Here is an 18,046-nt window from a genome sequence, read left to right as displayed (position 1 = left end):
GCTACTCATATAGTAAATTGTGGATTAGGTTTTCAGATGTTGAATCTTCCTGAGATAAACTGTACTTGAACATTTTGTTTTTTTAATACACTGTTGGATTTGGTTAGCCAGTATAGTACTTGGAATTTTTGCATCTATGTTTACTAGTGAAATTAGACTATTCCTGTTTTGTTCTCATGTAGTTGTGGAATAAAGACTAGAAACCTCATGAAATGAGCGAGGCGTCTATCACTCTTTTCTATTTTCTAGAACAATTAATAGAAGACAGGAGTTATTACCGAAAGTTGGATTGAATTTACCTGAAAGATTATCTAAGCTAGTTGTTCAAGGGGAAATCTTTACCAATTCAGTGTATTTAAATCTATGTTAATCTGTTCAAGATCATTATTTGTCATACTAATCTTGGTATTTTCTACTTTTCTAGGAAGACCCATTTCATCTAGATTTAATTTTTTAGAAAATCTGTGTTTAACTATGTGTTTTATTTTGTATTTTCTTTTAGTCTTTTACTGTTGAGTCCTGCTAATCTTTTCGAAGAACCAGCTTGTGTTTTTATTACCTTCTTTTCCCTTCTGTTTCATTGATATCTGCCTTTATTTTTTTTTCTTGGTTTTTTGTTTTTGTTTTTGTTTTCTGTTACTCACTACCAATTTCCAGGGTTGAAAACTTGACTTTTCTATTTGTAACCCTTATATCCTAGGTAATCTATATAAAGCTTTCCATATTGCTTTGACTGTGTCTCACAACTTTTTTGCATGGAGTATGTACATTAACATCCTTTTCTAAATAATTTTTTTAAAAATTTTTTTAATGTTTATTTTTGAAAGAGAAAGAGACACAGACAAAGCATGAACGAGGGAAGGGCAGAGAGGGAGAAACAGAACTTGAAGCAGGCTCCAGGATCTGAGCTGTCAGCACAGAGCCCGATGTGGGGTTTGAACCCACGAACTGCAAGATCATGACCTGAGCTGAAGTCGGACGCTTAACCGACTGAGCCACACAGGCTCCCCTAAATAATTGTTTCATTTATTTTGAGAATAATATGGAATGCTTCACGAATTTGTGTGTCATCCTTGCACAGGGGCCATGCTAATCTTCTCTATCATTCCGATTTTAGTGTATGTGCTGCTGAAGCGAGGACTCTTCAGTAATTTCTGATTTTCTTTTTAACCCTAGGAATTTATTAAGCTTTGATTTTTATTGCAGTACAGTTGGAAAACATAGTCTATAGATTGGTCCTTCAGAGTTAAATGAGGCTTCCTTTATGGATTGACGTAGGGCCTGTTTTTTGTTTTTAGGTTTTAGTTCTGCATGTGCTCAGCGAGTGTATAGTCTGTGAGTCTAGAGTTCTCTGCATGTTCTAATGCCTCATTTCCAGGCTATATGTTAGGTGTGTGCCTATTTCTGATGAATATATATTTATTTATTGTTTTTCCTTTTATGTATAGATTATGTACTCTTTATCGCTTATGATATATATTTATATATACTAAGTATATATATATGTATGTTTTGGTTTTTTTTTTGAAGTAGGTGCCACGCCTAGTGTGGGAGACCAACTCATGGCCCTGAGGTGCCAAGACCTGAAAATCAAGAATTAGGAGCTTAACCGACTGAGCCACCCAGGCTCCCCTTAAATATATATTTTTTTACCTAAATTCTATTCTATTAGTTAAGATCATTACCCAGCTTTCATTAGTTACCTCATATATTCTTCCATCCTTTATTTTCAACACTTTTTACCTTCCTTGCTCCCAAGCAGCCACTGAACTACTTTCTGTCACTATAGATTAGTTTGCATTTTCTAGAATTTATAAAAGTGGAGTCAAACAATAGGTACTCTTTTGGGGGAAGAGGTGGGTCAGGCTGCTTTTCTCGTGATTATTTTGAGATTAATCCATGTTGCATGTATCACTAGTTTCATTCCTTTTTTTTTGCTTTTTTTTTTTTTTTGCTTTTTTATTTTTTTATTTTTTTTTATTATATGAAATTTATTGTCAAATTGGTTTCCATACAACACCCAGTGCTCATCCCAAAATGTGCCCTCCTCAATACCCATCACCCACCCTCTCCTCCCTCCCACCCCCCACCAACCCTCAGTTTGTTCTCAGTTTTTAACAGTCTCTTATGCTTTGGCTCTCTCCCACTCTAACCTCTTTTTTTTTTTTTTTTTTCTTTTTTCCTCCCCCTCCCCCATGGGTTCCTGTGAAGTTTCTCAGGATCCACATAAGAGTGAAACTATATGGTATCTGTCTTTCTCTGTATGGCTTATTTCACTTAGCATCACACTCTCCAGTTCCATCCACGTTGCTACAAAAGGCCATATTTCATTTTTTCTCATTGCCACGTAGTATTCCATTGTGTATATAAACCACAATTTCTTTATCCATTCATCAGTTGATGGACATTTAGGCTCTTTCCATAATTTGGCTATTGTTGAGAGTGCTGCTATGAACATTGGGGTACAAGTGCCCCTATGCATCGCTACTCCTGTATCCCTTGGATAAATTCCTAGCAGTGCTATTGCTGGGTCATAGGGTAGGTCTATTTTTAATTTTCTGAGGAACCTCCACACTGTTTTCCAGAGCGGCTGCACCAATTTGCATTCCCACCAACAGTGCAAGAGGGTTCCCGTTTCTCCACATCCTCTCCAGCATCTATAGTCTCCTGATTTGTTCATTTTGGCCACTCTGACTGGCGTGAGGTGATACCTGAGTGTGGTTTTGATTTGTATTTCCCTGATAAGGAGCGACGCTGAACATCTTTTCAAGTGCCTGTTGGCCATCTGGATGTCTTCTTTAGAGAAGTGTCTATTCATGTTTTCTGCCCATTTCTTCACTGGGTTATTTGTTTTTCGGGTGTGGAGTTTGGTGAGCTCTTTATAGATTTTGGATACTAGCCCTTTGTCCGATATGTCATTTGCAAATATCTTTTCCCATTCCGTTGGTTGCCTTTTAGTTTTGTTGGTTGTTTCCTTTGCTGTGCAGAAGCGTTTTATCTTCATAAGCTCCCAGTAATTCACTTTTGCTTTTAATTCCCTTGCCTTTGGGGATGTGTCGAGTAAGAGATTGCTACGGCTGAGGTCAGAGAGGTCTTTTCCTGCTTTCTCCTCTAAGGTTTTGATGGTTTCCTGTCTCACGTTCAGGTCCTTTATCCATTTTGAGTTTATTTTTGTGAATGGTGTGAGAAAGTGGTCTAGTTTCAACCTTCTGCATGTTGCTGTCCAGTTCTCCCAGCACCATTTGTTAAAGAGGCTGTCTTTTTTCCATTGGATGTTCTTTCCTGCTTTGTCAAAGATGAGTTGGCCATACGTTTGTGGATCTAGTTCTGGGGTTTCTATTCTATTCCATTGGTCTATATGTCTGTTTTTGTGCCATCCTTTTTTTTTTTCAATGTTTATTTGTTTTGAGAGACAATGTGTGTGACCGAGTCGGGGAAGGACAGAGAGAGAGAGAGAGAATCCCAAGTCAGGGCTTGAACGCACAAACCTGGAGTTCATGACCTGAGCCGAATTCAAGAGTTGGGCACTTAACCAACTGAGACACCTAGGTGCCCTTGTACAAAATCATTCTTTTTAGAAGCTTTCATTGGAATGGAATTTTATCCCTGTTATATATATTTTTTTCACAGCATCTCTGGAAGCTGATGGTGGAAGAGTCAGATTTACTGGGTCAGCTGAAGGTAATAGCTTAGCTGTCTTTTAACTCTTGAAATGATGCTGGTGGGCAGTGACTCATTCTTTAGGCTATCTGACGAGCACTAGTGGCCTGTACCTAGACTTCCTGAGTGGCCTCACATGTTCTCATCCAAGAACACAAACTCTACCTAATTTTACAAATGTCTAGAGTATAAAGGTTTGGGTGTTTTATTTTCTTCTGGCATAATATTGTGTTATCATTGAATAAATGATACCGAAGACACACCCATTGTCCTGCCTTGAGGAATTGCTACGTATGCCCCTTTGACATGTCAACAGCCTGTATCCTTTTTAGGTTGGGCTTAACTGATGAGATTGGAAATTTTCTGTGTAATTAGGCTAGTGAGGAGCTCCTGGCCATGCTGCATTACTGGATTGTAAATTGAAATTCTTTCCACAGATCATCAAAGACTTTTACCTTCTGGGACGCGGAGAACTGTTTCAGGCCTTCATTGACACAGCTCAACACATGTTAAAAACACCACCCACTGCAGTAACTGAACATGGTGATTGCCCTGTGGGCCTGAGAATGACCACTGTACTGAAATTGCTGCTAAACTGTTTAGTTTGTTCCACATAAGAGCAGCCTGGCGAGTTACAGAGCCATGTTTCCAAAGACGGAAGGCCTTTCAGGTGGGCTGTACATGGAGGTCATTGGGAGTAGCCTCTTGACCCTTCCTGGAAGAGTGGGTACAAATCAGGTATTTTATCAGATTATAGTCCTACCTTCCTTATGGGGCATATCAGGACTTAATGCCACATATATTAGAAATCTTTAGGTTGTGAATGATGGAAACTTAAACTGAACTAACCCAGGTAGAAAAGAGAAATGTATTTGCTATTATATTTGTAACTCCAGTGGGATAGGAGTATAGCTGGGCCTCAGAACAATTGAGGGACTAAAACTAGGGACTTGAATACTGCTAGAATTCTCTTTACTATATCTTGTCTGTGCCTCTTTCATGCCGTTTGATGGCCTTCCAGTCCCCTTTGGAAACATGGCAACAGTTCCCAGGAACTACCTCAGTGTCTACTGGAGGAACCAAATCCAGTCTTTGTGGAGCAAATTGTAAGATTCCAGGAAAGGGTTTTGATTAGCCTAGTCCAGATCATATACATACCCCTGCATCAAAGATGGCAGACATTAAGATACGCCTCCTTCAGTGAAGTGTTCACCCTGGACTAATGGGAATGCTCACCGTTCCCATTCAAACTACATGAGGAGAGTCAGGTAAGGATCAGAATCAAAAAAAGAAAATAGGAAACCGACAGGGTTACCATTTTTCTAACTGTAAAACAAGAGATGTCCACTCTATTCATATCAGACTTTTTTCATCACAGATATCAGAAAACCCAATTCAAATTCATGTAAAGGGGAAGGAAAATTTATTGACTTTCATAAATGAGAAGGTCAGAGTATGATGGCTTTAGGCAAAGTCCAATCCAGTGGCTTACACGATGCCTTCAGGACTTGGTGTCATTCTGTCTTTCACTTCTGTCTTTTTTCTCAGACAGGCTTGCTCCATATGGTAGCAAGATGGCCTCCAGCCAAGCTCACATCCTGCTAAGGCCTTGTTTATCTCAAAACAAAAACAAAAAAACCTCTTTCAATCTGAATAGAAACTCTGCATTGGCCTGGCTTGAGTCATGTTCACATCCCTAAACAAAATAGTATAACAAGGTAGAGAATTACATTCCATTTGATCATGCCTGCATCACCTGTTTACCCTAGAATCAGGTATTGTCAGCCCCACTGAACTACATGGATGATGCTGGGAGGGGTGATTCTCTAAGGAAAATTGGGTGCTGCTAGCAGCAGCAGGAGGAGGAATGCATGCTTAGTGACGCTAAAGCAACCCGTTTCCACTGCATCCTGCTGTGTCAGGCAGGCTAGAGGAGACGTGGAAAGCCGGTGGCATCTGGGTCTGTCACATAGCCTAGCATTCTCATCAGCCCATGTGCTCTCTTTCAGATGTGAATGTGGCCTTCCAGCAGTCTGCACATAAGGTATTGCTGGATGATGACAACCTTCTCCCTCTGTTGCACTTGACGATTGAGTATCATGGAAAGGACCATAAAGGTTTGCTGCTCTTTCTTAGATCTTTCTGCTCTTACTGGTCATTGTCTGTTCTCTGATCTCTGCTTCCATCCACCTCCACAGAAACCATATCATTTCTGACCTTAGAAGTCACCTTGTCTGGTGCCCTGTTTCATATGGGAGAAAAAGGAAGTCCAGAGAGGCTAAGTGGGACGCCCAGGCCATGATTTTCTTTTCATTTTCGTCCCACTGCTGGAAAGCTCTATTTATTTCCAGCCACCAGACTTTAAAAGAATCTAAAAGTCCTCCTAGAGAATCTCCCACAGAATTTTCTTGCCTTCTGCAAGTCCCTTTTTATCCACTTTATGCTTCTGACATTGCAGGCTCAAGTGAGCGCTCACTTCATGAATGTGACTCACCTTGCGGAAGCTGTGGTTCCAGGTTAGCAAAGCTGTCTTTTTTCTTCTTAACAGATGCTGCTCAGGCGAGAGAAGGGCCTTCTCGGGAAACTTCTCCCCGGGAAGCCCCTGCATCTGGCTGGGCAGCCCTAGGTCTCTCCTACAAAGTGCAATGGCCACTGCACATTCTCTTCACCCCTGCTGTTCTGGAAAAGTGAGTACTTAGGAACTTCTCACAGGTAGATATTACCTACCTTACTTCCAAGGGTGGAAATGATCAGGAATAGAATTGGTGGGAGCAAGATAACCACCCAGCTGGTGGTTGTAAACAATTTGTAAATCGGGGGTTGCAAACTGAGACGCCTTCATGGACTGGACAGAAGACAGTAGGGAGTAGTAGGGACAGGGATGAACGAGAGGGTCAAACCCTTCAAACCATCAGTATGGTAGTGGTGGTGGTGGTGTTTGTTTTTAAGATTTTATTTTTTAAGTAATCTCTATACCCAACTTGCGGCTTGAACTTAAAACCCTGAGATCAAGAGTTGCGTACTCTACCGACTGAAACAGGTCACCTCTGCTTTTTAAAAAAATTTTTATTCTTTATTTAAAGTTTATTTATTTTGAGAGATGGCATACACAATGTGGGGAGGAGGAAAGGAGAGAGGGAGAGGGACAGAGAGAGGGAAGAGAGAATCCCAAGCAGGCTCCTCACTGTCCATGTAGAGCCCAATTTCAGGCTCAAACTCAGGAACCCTGAGATCATGACCTGAGCGGAAATCAAGAGTCGGACGCTTAACCTACTGAGCCATCCGGGCACCCCTGCTGCTGTCTTGTAAGTTCCAAGATAAGCAGTTTACAGGCTGCCAGTTTGTGACCCGGGAAGATGCAATCTTGGGTACCACATGGAGAATCTGGGCCTCATTAATTCCATCAGACTAGCAAGTTGCCTCCCTAACTTTTGTAATACTTCATTGATCTTCTTGGGAAGAGTTTCCAAGTCCAAGTGTTTGCTGCAGACTTGAGCCACGTCCGTAACCCCGCTGGAGAGGCAGTGGGGACAGCTAAGCTGAGGGGTAGAATGAAGAAGCTGGACCAAGGTGATGAGAGACTTTTGGATCAGCTCTGTTCTTTATCCTGAGAGCTTGCCACGTGCTATTGCTCTACTCTGTCAGGACCTCATGTCTCCAAGCCAGGGAACGAGAGCTCTAGGGGAAGGGAGGTGGGAGAAGCATGCTTGGCTGGTGGTGGCCTCTGAAATCCGCCCCCACAGCATTTTAGGAATTTCTCAAATCCTATTACGGGATAGGGCACTGGCCCCTGCCCTGGTTGGAGGATGGAGGCCATTGTCCTCGGGCTAGATGAATGGAGAAAAGGAAATAAATGAAGAAAAGGGCCTCACTTCATCTTTCTGCTCCTGTTCACAACCCTGTCTACTTTTTGGGGTAAAGAAGCTTGCAGTGTGGAGAACAGGTATGAACTGGAAAAGACAAGGCTGGTTGAGGGAGATTTCTGTGGCAGGTTCAGAGCCCCAGCACACCTAAGTAAGCTGCATGGACCTTGTCCAAAGAGCCTCCACAGCTCCCAGTGTCCCACAGGCAAACAGTCCATTTACCTCCTCACATATCAGGCTGTGAACACCATTGAAGAAATCAATCTCCAATGTATTTTTAAAAACTTTTAATTATGAAAATTTCCAAATGTATACAAAAGTATGGACTATAATCGCTCATGTATACCTTATCAAGCTTCAGTAACCATCAACATTATGCTATTTGTTTTATCTTTTTTTCCCGTTAGAGGCTTTATAAAGCAAATCCCAGACATGTCATTTCACTCCCATCACTCTGCAATTCAGAAAAGGCATGTTTTGAATGTAACGACAATGCACTTATCACACCCAGTAAAATTAACAGTAAGTCCTTATCTGATATCTGGTCCACATGGAAATTTTCACAGTTATCCACAAATGTCTCTTTTTTTTTTTTTTCTTACAAATGTCTTTTTATGTTTGGGTTTGTTCAAATCAGAATCCAAACAAGGTATACTATTTTTACTATGTTCCATTAGAAATAGATGATTTTAAGTGTTTACTTATTTTTGAGAGAGAAAGCGTGAGCTGGGGAGGGGCAGAGAGAGAGGGAGACACAATCTGAATCAGGTTCCAGGTTCTGAGCTATCAGCAGAGCCCGACGTGGGGCTCAAACTCGTGAACCATGAAATCATGACCTGAGCTGAAGTCAGATGCTTAACTAAGCCATCCACATGCCCCAGGAATAGATGATTTTAAAAACCAAATCAGATTGGTATCTGCAAGCCTTCCTACGAACAAGTAAATTTATCTGGTTCTGCTAGGAATTAGCTGTCTTTCTCATGTGTCTTCTTGTGCAAGGCAACTAGCCCCTGAGCTTGCTGTGAGGCAGGAGATAGAGCTCAGTGAGGGAGCCTTCGATTGTGTTCTCTCTTCTTTGGGACAAGAGAGTCAGATAACTAAAATCCTTGTTTCCACCATATTTTTATTATTGGTCCATATAAGACCCTCCTTCCTTTTTATACATAACCATAAAACCACTTCCCAGCACCAAAGCTGGAACACTGATAGTAACGTCCTTCTGCCTCTGTGGTCTTTCTCAGTCCTACTCCCTTGGCTCCCCGAGTCCAAGGTGACCCCTCTCCTACATTCACGTTTTCTATCCTGTTTATATTTAGTTTTATAACGTCTATATATATATTCCCCCAAAGTATGCTTTTTTTCTACTTGGTTGTTTTAAGCATTAATAAAAAAGTATATCGGGGCGCCTGGATGGCTCAGTTAAGCATCAGACTCTTGATTTCTGCTCAGGTCATGATCCCGCAGTTCCTAGATTTGAGCCCCATGTTGGGCTCCGTGTTGACAGTGCAGAGCCTGCTTGGGATCTCTCTCTCTCCCTCAAAAATAAACATTTTAAAAAGGGTATCAGGCTATATGTAATCTGAGATTTAGCTTTTTTATTCAAAAATCACATTGCTAGGGGTGTTCTTGAGTTGTACAGCTGAAGCACATTACTCTGACAACTCTGTAATGTTCCATCGTAGAAATTAAAGCACAGTTAGTTCATCCCCACCCCCCAGCCATTCTCATTTCCTTCCTGCCCCGTGGGGGAGGGGTGGCCAGCAGGTGCAGGTGAGGTGGGGAGTGAAGCCCCTCTCTGGAACAGCTGGCGGGACGGGTCTGCCCCAGGTACAACGTCGTCTTCAAGTACCTGCTGAGCGTCCGCCGGGTGCAGGCAGAGCTGCAGCACTGCTGGGCCCTGCAGATGCAGCGCAAGCACCTCAAGTCCAACCAGACCGACGCGGTCAAGTGGCGCCTGAGAAACCACATGGCATTCTTGGTGGACAATCTGCAGTACTATCTCCAGGTCTGTGCCGAGGGATGAAGAGAAGGAAGAGGTGGGAACAGAAGCCCGGGAGGTTGACGGCAGTTCCTGAAGTGGGACTGCCATCCTGCACGGGATGAAATCTGGTGTTGAGAGAATTCGTACGTTCTGTCTCTGGGTTGGGAGGGGTTCTTGGCGGCATTTTAGAGGAAAGTGGGAATAAATGGAGGAAGGATAAGGAATTTAGGGTTCTTACCAGCAGTGCAGGATTTAACTTGTGTTGACTTGACCCTTTTTATAGTTTGCTAGAACGTCTGGAAGGACTTAACTAAAGGGAGCAGGTGGAAGGGATGTGGCAGGAGGCGGGAGGGATCTGTCAGAACTTTGGAGGCCATGAGGTATTAAGCAGATAAAGTTCTATAAAGCCAGGCAACATCAGGGGGTCTTTGGTCAGTCTTAAAGTGGTCTGAATAGGAGAAAGAGGAGTGGGGGCAAAGAATTTCTAGTTCAAACCATCAGCATCTTAGTGTCCCTGAGTGCTTAGCATATGCAAAGTACTGACAGTATTTGTGTTTAACTGTCCATCAGGTAGATGTGCTGGAGTCTCAGTTCTCACAGCTGCTGCATCAAATCAACTCCACCCGAGACTTTGAAAGCATCCGATTGGCTCACGACCACTTCCTTAGCAACTTGCTGGCTCAGTCCTTTATCTTGTTGAAACCTGTAAGTAGGGCTGTTGGTTTCCTCAGACTGCTTCTAGCCCGACTGTTCCCTTAGATCCTGAGTTGCCAGGATGCGGAGCTATCATTAAGCAATTGTTCGATCTACATTTTTAACAAGTTAAAGCAAAACTAAAAGGGAATTTTAAAAGGGAACTTAAATGTCTTTGAATCTCTGAAATATTATATCCCGGGATGTGGTGAGCAGCTATAGAAGAATATGTGCTCAACCCTCAAAAGGAAGGATTTAGAGGAATTTAAGAAACGTTTCTGTGACACCACAGAAAGGCTAACAAAAAGCATAGAGTACTCAGAAATCTTTCTCAGTTCTCAGAAATCTTTAGGGTCAGGATTGACCAACTGAGAGTTGTTTTCACATACAGCTGGAGTAGTGTCTCCCCCTCTGAGTACGTATGTGTGTATATACATATGTTCATCTCCTTCAGGGTATTTATTCTCAACCTTGGCCACACATGGGAATCACCTGGAAGCTTTAAAAAATCTAGGACCCAGAGCACTTAGAGTCTCTGGAGTGAAACCCAGACACCAGTATTTTTTAAAGCTCACAAGTAGATTCTAATTCCAGAATAAAAAGCGGAAAGACTGAAAGGACCCCTCAGTTTCTATGGTTATTTAGGTTACACAGATTGCACTTCATCTGTGATGTCAGCCAGTTTTATCCCTCAATTGTGCCACACCACAAACACTACTTGTCTTTTGTTTTGCTATTTGGAGCTATTTTTGCTGCACTAAGGGAGAGTGAGTTACATGGATGCCACTCCCAAGGGTTCTTTCTGTGAACTGACAACACCAGGAACCACTGTCACCAGTAGACTGTCCTCGTCTGGCATGCGTGCATCCTTGGGAAAAGCAGAATTTCAGAGCAGGTGGTCACCATTAGATATTTATTGAGTGCTTACTTTATGCAAGGCACTGGGGATACAAAGAGGTATAAGTCATGGCTCTGCCCTTAAGGAGCTCACAATCTAGTTGGAGAAACAGAACATACATAGATACACAGATCAGTAACAACACAGGTGGCCTCAACAAGAGAGCAGTACACATAATATAAAGAGAGAAGCAGGGGGTCACTAAAGGGTACATGGGGAAGGGAGTGCTCTGCTGAGAAGGTAGAACTTGAACTGTATTAAGGAGAGTATCCCGGGCACAGGGAACAACACTGAAAGCAAAGCTCAGGGCAGGAGCACACTTGGTGGGTGCAAGAAACGATGACAAGTTCACTGTGGCTAGAATGGAGGTTTTGTGCAGGAGTGACTAAGAGAATGACAGCATCTTTGCCAGGAAGGGAAGAGTTTGTTTTACACATGTTGCATTTTGAGGGGCTGGCAGGACTTGCATGTGACATTGTCTCTCCTGAGGTCAAAGAATGGGAGTAAGGTAGCTCTTAGATTGTTTTCCCAAATCTTTAATTTCATGGATGCATCTACCTCTTTTTCCTAATACCAGCTCTTTCCTGGGTAGGTGTTTCACTGCCTGAATGAAATCCTAGATCTCTGTCACAGCTTTTGCTCGCTGGTCAGTCAGAACCTGGGCCCACTGGATGAACGTGGGGCTGCCCAGCTGAGCATCCTGGTGAAGGTGAGTCTGCTGCCACTTGGCGGTGTGCAGCCCTGTCCACAGGATAGAGGTTGTTTTGCCAATGGGGAATCACGATCTTTCCCTCTGAGTCAATAAGGCATATTCCCAATAATTACATACACACAGAAATAACAAGATACAGAGATAAAAATGTTGCTGTCAGTTCACTTTAAAGCAGCTAATTTGCCATCTCAACATTCAAAAATAGCTCAGCCCTGAATCTTTTCTTCAGCCCACAAACACACATGGCTTTGTTTTCACATTCTACCCAACCTCCTTACTTCCTTGAACTAACTCCGTTTCACTGAGATTGTGGTTATCCGACGGGAACAAAACCACGCAGCTCTCCCCACCCCCACTGTACCACAGAACATATTAACTTGAAAGCAGATGCTAACTTCCTCCTGAGAATGAGCGTGTACTTTCACAGAAAGTCATGCGATCTATGGGTTCTGTATGAAGAAGAGTTTTAGGAGCTAACAGAGGTGAGGATGTGGGAAGGCAAGCTGGTGCTGTAGACTTTTGGGCAAGACTCTTTCAGGGAACCGCCCTCCCTGCCTCACTCCACAGGGACAGTTGGTGAGTCTGAGAGGAATGGCAGCGTGGGTCCTTCTCTCTGCAGGGCTTTAGCCGCCAGTCGTCACTCCTATTTAAGATTCTCTCCAGCGTTCGCAATCATCAGATCAACTCAGATTTGGCTCAACTACTCTTGCGACTAGATTATAACAAATACTACACCCAGGCTGGTGGAACTCTGGGCAGGTAGGAGCAAGCCCTGGGGAACTCGGTGGACTGTGTGTGTGTGTGTGTGTGTGTGTGTGTGTGTGTGTGTAGCTTTTTAACGAGTTGTAATTCCAGAGCTAGGAGGCTCTAGCCACGGTCTCATCCAAATAGCCTCATTTTATAAACAAACTAAGGCTCAGAGAGAAAAAGGGCTACATCTGATCATCTTTGATAATTTTAATGAAGCTTATTTTCCAGTAAAAGCCATCATCATAGTAACATACTAAAACCCCTGATGCGGAGATGGGTGTTTAGGTTTTGGCTGGGCTGATGCCCTGCTGGGAAGCAGTGTGGCTGTGGTTCCCAGTTCTGACATGAACTAGCTGTGCAGCCGCAGACCCCTGCCTGCCTCACCGGCCCCCAGCTTCCAAGTCTGGGAAAGGTAACTGCCCCTTCTAATTCTTTTCTTTTCAGTTGAATAGATTTTGTGGTGGTTAGCTTTTCTCAGAGGCCTATCCTATTCAAAAACATGTTATTGTTCTCCTTTTTCTCTTTCTCATATGTCCTCAAGCAGACTTTTCCTAAGCGATTTTAGAAGAGTTAAACTTAAGTTTTAAGATGACATTATGTAGATCACAGGTTGCCCTGATTCATATTTCTTTGAAGAAAAGCTCAGGAAAGCATATTTGATGAGGCTCTTTTTTTCTTTCAGTTTTGGGATGTGAAAACATCTGGTTCACAACCAGGCCCATCATGTTCCCAAATCTGTGACAGAAGATTCAAAACACTCCAGCCTTTCAACAAATGCCTGCAGACTACTGCGGGCTCTTTTTCTGCTAGAAGCAATACTACTGAACACCCGTGGGCACAAATGCTTCCCATGTGGAAGGGTCTGCTCTTAGGGGAGTTCGTCACTCACCCACCATGGAAGACATGTGGTGTCAGCTCTCCCTCTGCCGGCCTTGCCAGATCCAGTCCACGGAGAACATCCGTGGGGCCCATCCATGCATTGAGCACCTGCTATGCGCCTAGGTACTGTTCAAGCTGCGAGACCCAGCAGTAAGAACTCCCACTTATCTCACGCTGGTAAAAGGGCAATCCTAGCTATTGACAATGTATTAAAGTAGTATTCTAACAAAGAAAAAAGGGTCCTTAAGAAAACTGAGGTCAAATTCTTAAGATTTCAAGTACTGAAAATTACAGGTCTAATTATCCCCTCTTAGAAGAACCATAGGAGTTGAGGTTCTCCTAACCCGGCCCAACCATTACTGGTAATTATTAATGTTCATACTGGTGTGAACCAAAATACTCATTGAACAACTCCCTCCATACTGAACAAGAATGCAGCAATCCAGCCTCAGTCTGTAGCTACTGAATCTGGTTCTTATCTCTGCATCTTCTACCACATACTACGTCCTATTTCCTACAGTTGTGTGCTGAGGATGACCCCTTCCACTGCTGCCTGTGGAGAAGTTAGCAAACCATGGCCTGCCACCTGTTGGTGTAAATAAAGTTTTATCGGAACCCAGCCACGCTCATTTGTTTACCTATTGTCTGTGATCGCTTTCGTGCTATCATGGCACAGGTGAGTACTTGTGACACATCAAATAGCCCAAGAAGCCTAAAATACTTCCTAACTGGCAGGAAAAAGTTTTTAACCCCTGCTTTAGAGAATGAGAGGACAGCAGCAGGGCTGATGCTAGAGGTAGGGAAGGAATAGCTTCTAGTAACTGTGACAGGAATAACAGTTACAAAATGTTGGACCTCTGACTAGAACTTCTGCCATTTCCAAATGTTGTCACTGTGTTTCTCCTGTTGATCCTTGCACAAAGTCATCCCATCAAGCTTATAGTCACTGCCCTTTCAGAGCAACTGGTGCTTTTTCCTTTTTAGGAAAAAGTACAGTATACCCACAAGTCAGCTGTCAGGTCAATTTTAAATAGAGATTTTTTTAATTGCCAGGAAACTTAAGAGCTATGCTCAATTCCATTCAGCTTTAACTACACCTATTGATCTGGACCTACTGTAAAATTAGGTTTTGGGAAGCATCTAATTTTAAACAGCCCAGGATAACCTTTCGACAATGATGGCACAGAAAAATTTTAAATTCACTTGTTATTTTCCTTGGCAAGCTGTCCTCCGCTACGAACAAACCTATTGAAAACCACAGAGAAGGTACCACGTTTGTCTTGCTATTTGTTCTGCGATTAAGTTCAAAGAAATGGATGAAGAAATCCCAGTTACTACAACCAAAGAGATTCAACATTTATTTTATCATAAAAGTCCAGCAAATAAAACTATATACAAGATCCATGCAAGGAATCCAGTTACACACAAGACACATTTAAAACCTGGTTAAAACACAATCTCCACAACAGGGAATAAAATCGGTTAAGACCAATATCCTTAGTGAGAAACATAATCGTGTTTATATTTTGGATGCTGCTTGAATCCAATTCTCTCCCCAACAATGAGGCACTGGATCACCCACTCTTGTGACACCACAGGCAGCTGCAATGCTTCAGCACACTTCAGCACCGAGGCTGGGCATGAGGGATCCGTCACCACCACATCAAATACCCCTAAAGCAATATCTGCAGGAAGCAGGGGAAGATGAGGAAAGGAGACTCAATTTAGCCTTCCATTAAAGATATGCCAGTATGTTGCACTGTGCCCAAACTCCAGCCCTTTATATCAGTGTTACTGATCACAACCCAAAGAGAAAAGCTGTAATCACTGTATGCTAACCTTGTAGAATTATTTATAAATACACCACTGGACACCAGCAGAAGCATAGAGCCTCGCCCCTAGTGGCTCCTGAAGGTGGTGCCTTTCTAAGAGAAGAAACACGGATATGATCAACCTAACAGACCACAGGGCCTAACACTTATGGGTTGAAGGACATCCTTGGAGCAGTAACACCACATACACTTTCCAGGTACCTTTGTTATGGGCACTTGAATGGTGCTGCTTCACGGAGGCTGCCCCCCCAGTCATGAGGATCTCAGACCAGAGCTCGAGGAAGTTCTGCTGTTGGTCTGACACCAAGAGTACCTTCAGATTGTGGAAAGGGTTTTCACGGGGTTGCCTACAAAGGAGTCAGAGACACAGTACCTTGGAATTAGAGAAGACCCTAACGTGACAGGTTACATCCAACAACGTGTGAATATTTTCAAAAGCCCTGTATTACGGTACCACTCCCCTTCTCTTCTCCTATGAATCGTGTATTCGCTGGGATCCTAGCCTTCTAATACATCCCTTCTGCTGTCCAGGTTTGTCCTGGGGCTAAGAATAAAATGCCTTGCTTGAAATTCAGTCCCCTAACCTTAGAGGTCAAGAACACTGAACCTACATGGAAATCCTCACACATCTTCAGAAGGTCCTTAACCAGGGTACCCTATGGACATAAACTGGATGAACTAAAATAAACTCACTCAAGTTCTCTAATTTATCCTATGATCATTCTAATTTCTAGAAACACTCTCACCTTGATTCTCCTCACTCCAAGAACTTGCTGTCTTCCTGCCTACCATTCTAGATAGGCTCTCAAATACTCACCAATCCAGAATTCTCTGCTCCTCAAGGCTATACCCAGCAGGCAGCAAATAATTGCGGTAATTCTGGAGCTGGTTGGCATGGCAACTATCATGGACCCAGACATGAGACACACAAGGAATCCCACTGGCAAGGCACAAGAAATACTTCCGGGTTCGACAATGCTGATCTGCAATTAGGAGACACTGGTAGGCTGTGTTACACTGGAAGAAAAGGAACAGAAGCAATGGGTCTGGTTACTTCTACAGAAAGCCCCTGAATAGCAGCCCTTAATCACAGAGAATAGATCTGAACACTTCTAAAATACTACCCAAAATGTGATTTTTTTTTTTTTTTTAAGAGCACATGTGCAAACTAGAGAGGAGCAGAGACAGAGAGAGAGAGAGAGAGACAATCTTAAGCAGACTTCATGCTCAATGCAGAGTCCGCGGTGGGGCTCAATCCCATGACCCTGGGATCAATACCTGAGCCAAAATCAAGCTCAACCAACTGAGCCACCCAGATGTCCCTGAACCTATCCTTCTACCCAAGGTCGCCTTTCTCAATGAAAGGCCCACAGGCTTCCTTAGATGTTCTCCCTGCCTCACCTGCAGGTTTCTGGGGGCCTAAACCCTCAAGGGACCACCCAATCCCAGATATTCAACCTTGTAGGCTGAGAATCAGCAACACTCTAATAGGGATTTCTATTAAACAAATTTTAACCTACTTTTGTCCCAAGAATAGAACCACAGCCTTTAACAAGAAGGGGTCTAACTTCTCTTCATTACAACCTTCTCTTCATTACACCCACGTAAAAATTCTAGTTGATGCAACAACTTTGTGGCAGTTTCCCAGTTCCTCAACTGTCTACCTGGTGTACCCAACCTCTCCATCCCCTCCCCCTCAGACTCTTCTCATTACTGCCCTTCTGGGAAGCTACACAAAGAAACTCCTCACCTGGGCTTCATTGAAGTCTTCAAGAATATAGCCAGCTCCTGCTCGAAGCTGGGATTCTGTATACTGCTTGTTGAAAGGAGGAATTTCTAAAAATTCTATTTAAAAAAATAACCAAGATAATAATTACTAGTTAGTTTTGTATTTACTACTTTAAGCCTGCCTCTTACTGCCTCCTTTGACACTCCCAGCTAGCTCCATAGCACTATATCCTAAAGACAGGTCAAGAGCTTTCCCATGGGTCAGAAAGAGATCGGTCATGAGCACTATAAAATGCTGCCAAAAGCAGGGACAAGAGCAGAAAGGGTGGGAAAGATGAGAAATGGGGGTAGGTCCTAAACCCAAAAACATCAAAGGTTTCTGTACCCAGTCATGGGACTGTTAACAGGGATGGACACACAACCAGTTCCCATGGTAATGTACTCCAATTTGAATAACGCTTACCATCAGGAAGTTGTTCCTTAGGACTACCCTAAATGTCTCCTGCAAACTAAGCCCATTTCCTCTAATTCTGCCTGTTGTGGAGATGAAGAATAGCTGATTAGCACTTTTTGTAACAAAGCCTTCAAATTCCCCCTTCATCAGGATTTTTTACCCCTTGTACACTAAAACTCTGAAGAACCAGAATACTCAAAGAAAGTAGGGTTTCCACAATGTAGCTGATTAAGTGAAGGCTAGCCAGAGAAATCCTATTTCAACCTTTTTATTGAAAACTATCTACCTTTGATGATCTTGAAGTACCTCAGGACACTGAACATCAATGACTGCTTTACAGTCTTGAGGGTGAAGTAGAAGTTATGAGAGATGAGGCTGAAGCTGTAATGACCCTAGGCAATTAGAAATTGCTTCTTTTGACCAAATATCTGCTCCTCTCATATATAAATAACACATTAAAAAAGAAAAGACAAAAAAAAAAAAAAAAAAAGCAAGACATTAGAGATTTTAGTTAATTAGGAGTTCTGAGAAATTAAGTTCTAATGAACTTATCACAAATAAAAAACCCAACCAAATTCATAAGAGTTCAGTGCCAA

General features: G+C 42.8%; 2 protein-coding genes and 1 non-coding gene across 11 annotated transcripts in view; 1 reads left to right on the top strand and 2 right to left on the bottom strand.

Annotated features, from left to right (window-relative positions):
- The window catches only part of TUBGCP4 (tubulin gamma complex associated protein 4), a 37,250-nt gene extending 23,196 nt beyond the window's left edge, over positions 1-14,054 (top strand). Inside the window, exons 10-18 of the mRNA XM_045447983.1 lie at positions 3,631-3,681; positions 4,098-4,203; positions 5,670-5,777; positions 6,209-6,347; positions 9,351-9,528; positions 10,075-10,209; positions 11,688-11,804; positions 12,427-12,566; positions 13,240-14,054. Of these exons, the coding sequence (XP_045303939.1) occupies positions 3,631-3,681; positions 4,098-4,203; positions 5,670-5,777; positions 6,209-6,347; positions 9,351-9,528; positions 10,075-10,209; positions 11,688-11,804; positions 12,427-12,566; positions 13,240-13,252 (987 nt within the window). The 3' untranslated portion in view covers positions 13,253-14,054. The remainder of the gene's footprint in view (positions 1-3,630; positions 3,682-4,097; positions 4,204-5,669; positions 5,778-6,208; positions 6,348-9,350; positions 9,529-10,074; positions 10,210-11,687; positions 11,805-12,426; positions 12,567-13,239) is intronic.
- Positions 1,037-1,141, bottom strand: LOC123584519. The gene has a single exon (XR_006705487.1). It is a non-coding gene; the product is annotated as a U6 spliceosomal RNA (small nuclear RNA).
- Positions 14,055-14,767: 713 nt separating the features above from the next.
- The window catches only part of TP53BP1 (tumor protein p53 binding protein 1), a 94,859-nt gene continuing 91,580 nt past the window's right edge, over positions 14,768-18,046 (bottom strand). For 8 of the 9 annotated variants that reach the window (XM_045447970.1, XM_045447968.1, XM_045447971.1 and 5 more), the window contains 4 exons: positions 17,019-17,113; positions 16,086-16,285; positions 15,470-15,615; positions 14,768-15,121 (listed from right to left, as the gene is read on the bottom strand). In XM_045447970.1, the coding sequence (XP_045303926.1) occupies positions 14,934-15,121; positions 15,470-15,615; positions 16,086-16,285; positions 17,019-17,113 (629 nt within the window). In that variant the 3' untranslated portion in view covers positions 14,768-14,933. Of the gene's footprint in view, positions 15,122-15,469; positions 15,616-16,085; positions 16,286-17,018; positions 17,114-17,736; positions 17,879-18,046 lie in introns of those variants that run through there. The other variant, XR_006704072.1, reaches the window with a different exon arrangement.

The sequence above is a fragment of the Leopardus geoffroyi genome, chromosome B3 (genome assembly GCF_018350155.1).
Source record: "Leopardus geoffroyi isolate Oge1 chromosome B3, O.geoffroyi_Oge1_pat1.0, whole genome shotgun sequence".
NCBI lineage: Eukaryota > Metazoa > Chordata > Mammalia > Carnivora > Felidae > Leopardus > Leopardus geoffroyi.
Note: the sequence above shows the minus strand (reverse complement) of the source record. Positions and strands in the feature narration are given on the sequence as shown.